Source organism: Phoenix dactylifera, chromosome 5 (assembly GCF_051530095.1).
Source record: "Phoenix dactylifera cultivar Ajwa chromosome 5, Ajwa_hap1_PhDact_Kaust_v1.1, whole genome shotgun sequence".
Lineage (NCBI taxonomy): Eukaryota > Viridiplantae > Streptophyta > Magnoliopsida > Arecales > Arecaceae > Phoenix > Phoenix dactylifera.
This window is the reverse complement of record NC_143194.1, coordinates 30,863,631-30,869,003: the sequence shown is the minus strand read 5'-3', so window position 1 is coordinate 30,869,003 and position 5,373 is coordinate 30,863,631. Positions and strand designations below refer to the sequence as shown.

The 5,373-nt window shown below is 36.8% G+C and overlaps 1 protein-coding gene across 2 annotated transcripts; it reads left to right on the top strand.

Moving 5' to 3' along the window:
* The first annotated feature begins 2,449 nt into the window (after positions 1 to 2,449).
* Positions 2,450 to 4,357, top strand: LOC103702543 (protein SPEAR3). 2 transcript variants are annotated; one of them, XM_088723045.2, is made up of 5 exons: positions 2,450 to 2,776; positions 2,924 to 3,019; positions 3,444 to 3,511; positions 3,630 to 3,708; positions 3,830 to 4,357. In XM_088723045.2, the coding sequence occupies exons 1-5, from the start codon at positions 2,570 to 2,572 to the stop codon at positions 3,944 to 3,946; spliced, it is 567 nt and encodes a 188-aa protein (XP_088579171.2). In that variant the 5' UTR covers positions 2,450 to 2,569; the 3' UTR covers positions 3,947 to 4,357. The 2 variants fall into 2 exon arrangements, with proteins under 2 accessions (XP_088579171.2, XP_026658536.4); XM_026802735.4 differs by having other exon boundaries at positions 2,458 to 2,776; positions 3,633 to 3,708.
* The last annotated feature ends 1,016 nt before the right edge of the window (positions 4,358 to 5,373 follow it).

The window sequence follows — 5,373 nt, the reverse complement described above, 5'->3', positions numbered from 1 at the left end:
TTCTATAAAATTCTTAAAACTAGATACCAACCAATTAAAAATTGAATAACAAAGAAAAAACTGAAAATAATATTAGTCTAGTATATCCTATATGTCTTCAAGATCGAAACTTATCATCACAAAATTATCAAGGCAATGCAATCACAGTTAGCTTCCTTAATGGGAGTTTTACAAATAGCTTCTTGCAGTATATGAAGAATAAGCAAATTGGGCTACAATAGTTGCACCCAACCTTCAATAGGAAAAGGTTCTTTATTTGAATTATGAGATATGTTTTCTCAAATATTTGGTGCAGTTAATTCTTATCTCTTCTTCTTCCTTGAGAGAATACAAACGCATAATTTGGACTTCCTTGAGAGAATACAAACGTAGATCCTCACAACTTCTCCAATTTTTTTCACCATTGCTTACAGTTTTCCCTTTGTTTTTGGGGGTAAGGTGGGAGGTTAGATCACAGTGCCTTTTAAAAAATACAATGGAATCTCACTAGTTTTACCCTTGCTTTAAGTTAATATCCACCCCATTGACTGAAAACGGATCGATATCCTACCATCCTTCCCAGTAACGTAGCCAGCATATGGACAAAATCTGACAAATTAATCTCTTGTAGATCTTTTGCAGATACGACAAATCTTTCAATCCGGTGAATCTAAGTCACCTTTCTGGTCATTTTAGGTTTCCGGGCTCTGTCAGTCCCTCACATTACGGCTAGTAGATTTGTTTTTCCGAAATATTATTGCTATTATTATTATTATTTAACGTCAACTGGCTCGCAACAAGCAACCGACAACAAAATCACGTCAAGTGGCCTGCACTTCATGCATGTAGAATGATACAACCGACCCTTGAACGGAGACGTAAGGGAGGTGAAATAATAAGCCTCACGTCTGGCGTCTTTCACCACCTTATGAAAGTTTTTTTATAGGGGCGACTTAGGATTGAGATTATTTTCTCAAAGAAAGGAGGAGTAAAAAAAGGGCAGGGTTTGTGTCAGACCCGTAGTTTTCGCTGGCCCAGGTCAAATGGAATTAAACCTGGATCGGTTTTAAGCGTCTTTTTTACAAGGAAAATGGGTTTAAAGCATATTAGCATTGATAAAATATTGAAGATTAGACGACGCCACCGATCTAGAACCAATACGAATTAACTTGTATATTACAATGGCTTTCCTGATTAACCCAACCTAATTAGATAGCATAATGTTATCATCAAAATATTATTGAGAAATAACTTCAACTAATCCTGGCTGATATACCAGATTGAAGCTCAATAATCAAAACCATGTTCATCAGGTTAAAGCTGAGTATTTTGTTTGTCGTTTCTTGTATTGTTTTCTCAATTAAATTTCTATCGTGACTCGTGAGCCCAAGTTGATTCGTAAGTCTTGGACTAACTTGCTCCAATGCAACAATCCTTCGTCGTTCCACTACAAGTTGCCTTTTTTTTTTTGGCTTTCCATTCTTGGTGTTTGCATGCACAGGCTAGCTTACAATTATGAATAAAGAAATTAGATTGTATTGACCCCTCGAAAAGATATGCCTAAATATTCCCCACGTGACAAGCCGTGTGGAGATTCCAAGGAAACTTTCATTGTACTATTACTAAATATTGATACATTCAGCCCACGTTTTAAGTGTCTTGATGACAGAAATATTTGCTAGGATCCCTCTAAGATTTCTTTTCCCTACTAGTGAGAGAATGATAGATCTTTTTTTGATAATAAACCATTTGCTATGTTATTCGGGCATTAGTTTTTTGACATGAATCTAGTACCCAGAATCCTTAGTAAATTAAGCTTTTGAGTATTTTTGGACCGTCTTTAACACAAGGCAGCACTACGGGTGAAAGTAGATTGTATAATATTCGTTTTTTTTAGTATCCAAATCTATACGGATATAGATATCAATATGAGTATCGATCCGACCATCCATCTCTTTTGGCCTTATTTCGTTAAGCAATAGGCTAGTACACACATCTATACAATACATAAAGCTTTTTTTAATAATAATTTGGGTGGGTAAACTCCTATTTTATAAAAAAAAATATGCCGATTAATATTCATATCTATATTTCAAAGAAACGGATATAAATATAAATAGACAACTATTATTTGCACTCTTATTTATTCTTATATATCATTTATGAACTTTTAGTGGTGATCAATGATCATATAAATATATTATAAACTTAATTTATATTTTATATAATTGATGCCTTTGATTTTATGGTCACAAAATTTGACTATCTGATATTTACTCATATTTATATTCATATTTTAATATTTAATATTTATTTGTATCTGTTCCAAGTAAATATAAATATGAATTTCTTCAGTATATCCTTGATGGCTTTTGTGACTTCCCAAAAAAGATGTATGATGGAACAAACGAGAAAATCATAGAATATCACACTAAATCTTCATCAAAATTCGGTCCAGCGAAACATTAATTACTTTTAGGAAACGCCTTAAAAAGGAGCCGTGGATGTGTCTCCTTCTTATCGGCTTCCTCTCTCTCTCTCTCTCTCTCTCTAGTCAGCTTGGAGGCCGTTCTTTTCGAGTGGATAGGAGATGGGCGGCAGCCTCTATGGCGAGATGTGCTTGGGAAATGGAAGGTCAGGGTCATCAAGAAGGGGAAAGAAAAGCAATTCAGACCAGCCAAAGCTGCCGCGGAGAGGCCTTGGGGTGGCTCAATTGGAGAAGATCAGATTACACAATCAAATGATGGCTGGCTATCGCGCCTCACTTCATCCTCCATTTCATACCAATCTCAGCGAGGTGTCTCTCTACTCTGTGTCCATGCGTCTGCGTGTGTCACATTTGATGATTATTTTCCAGACTTACAAGCTGTTCTTATCGAAGTCCTGTGTTTTTTATATCCCTTGATGGTTGCAAATTTCTTTATTGCGTTTTTTTTTCAAGCAGGAGGATACAAGAGTACACATGGGATCTCCATCATCTCCTCATGCTTCCTCAATTGCTACTACATCTTACCTCTGCGGTGTTCATCCAAACACCATGGTATGTCAAACTCGATTCCAACAGAAATTCATGGTCTGAACAAGCTAAAAGGTTGTGTGTGCAACCCAAGGATGTCTGACATGCGACACCTCCATGTTTTACACCCTTTTGCTCGGGAAGCCTTCTTACCATGTCATAATTAGTCATAGTTTCCATGTCTTAATTCATGTCTACCAGGACTGCTATAGACAAGGGATGTTGCTCCTAAATCTTTAGGTGGAATACTAGTTTTCTGCTTCAATATAAGATAAATTATACTCTCCATATTCATCAATCACCTTTAATCCCTATATCATATCAAGCTTAATATTCTGCATACTAGATGATAAGGAAACAAAATTAAATTCTAACGTTGCCATAGCCTCATAATGAAACTTTCATATACACTTCCTTGTTTTAATGATACGAGTTCATTCGATTACAGATGAAATTTGGAGGCAGTGACATAACAGATATTAGATTTGGTGATTACCATTCTGGTGCAACAGCTAGGTACTTACCGAGTGCTTTCTATTTGCTTATAATCCCAGCATAGTTTCCGATGAGTATATTGCCATTAAGAATACATCTTTCAACGTTTTTATGAATCCTATCATATCCTTATATCCAGCAGCAATAACATGATGCCGCCCCATCATTTCGTAAAACCAGCTGTGACGCTACCGCTTTTGACGCAAACCATATTGGAGGTTTATTAATTTAGAACCCTACTGTGTCTCTCTCTTGTTTTTTTTTCTTTTCATTTTTATGTTTAGAAAATTTATATTATCAACTAGCTCTGATATTGTAGCTAAAAACTTATGCTTGTAGGATTCGGTGCAAAAGAATATACAACAAGATCAATGTCATTCAATGGGTTCAATCTGTCAGAACTCTGATTCAGGTGACTCTCAAGAGCTAGATTTGGAGCTTAAATTGTCCATATGAGTGATTCCAAGCGGATGGGTTTGTTTCCTATTTGACATGAGTAAGTATCAAACTGGCGGTGTGTTAAATTTTCGGAGTCTGGTATTCTGATGAAGGAATATATGTAAGAGAGAGCTCGCAAAATATTAAAGGTTTTATGATTAATTACACTTCCAACTCTTCGATTACAGAAGGAGTAGTGCTTCTCATATTTTGTGAGTAGTCTGTCTTCCGACAGGTCATGTAACGTAGAACTCAAAATAGCAACCAGCATAACTTCTTAGCCTCTCATTTTGGCAAATATGCACTGGAAGCTTCCTTAAGCATTTAAATGTTCTTAAATAAATCTAGCATGTCCGTGATGCATGCTTCTTCTTGTAATCTAGGTTAATTAGCCAAAGTTCATTTTGTTTTGTGATCCAAATAATAAAGGAGTTTGAACCCGAGCCTCTCGTCATACATATATTGTTCTCTTGAGAAGAAGCTTGTCTGTCTTTCCTAACCTTTTATTTGTACATTTCAGTACTCGCTGTTTCACTGTTTGTTGGAGGAGTTGTTCTTCCGAACACGCTTTCGTATGCTTAAATGCTTATTTATTCTCTTAGAGAATTGATGACGAGAAACCATCTTTCATTCGGGAAAAAAAATGTTGTCTATATAGAAAATTTCATTTTTTCTCCCACGGACATAACCCTTATGAAGAGAGGCAGAAGGATATTGGGTTCAATTTAATATGCATTATCGTATAAGATCAAAGGAAACAATTTCTGCTGGGAGAAAAATCTTCTTCAATAATGTGGGCTGGGAAGTACGATCATATGGTAGTTGACTCTTTACGAGCAAACCACCATGAATGAAGGAAAAGACTTGTATCCTTTCGTTAACAGTTCAATGATTGCTGAATTGCGGGGGAAAAGGTGGGCAAATAGGTAAGGAGCTTGATTAAAGCTAGGTTTGGATGACGATGATGGATAATGTTGCAGGGGTTTGTTTTCGATTGTGCATTATTTTGTTACAAGGAGCTCGATAGTTCTTAAGTTTTGTAGGACTGCATGGAATATATGTTTGCATGAAATGGAAAACGATCAAATTCTACAAGTTATTTTTTGGGCTTGGTGAAGAATACAATGAACTTATGCACATTAGGGCTTCCCTCCCAGCTAGCTCTTTACCACGTCTAACATTGTGACTCCTACAAGAAAAGTTTGCATAGACAACAGCAAGGCTGGAATGTTGCTTGCATACTGCTTTTAAGAGCTAGCTAGAATATTGTTGAGGTCGGGGTTCCCCCCGACCTCAGACTTTGGCCCCCACCGAACTGGAACAGAAAAAGAAGACTGCGTCTCCACAGAAGGTATTGTTCGCTTTGGGGAAGTGCGTACATATCGCGCGACGCGTGTTGTGGGCAGCTTACTCCCCTCACGGTTTTGCCCTTTAAAAGACGCCTC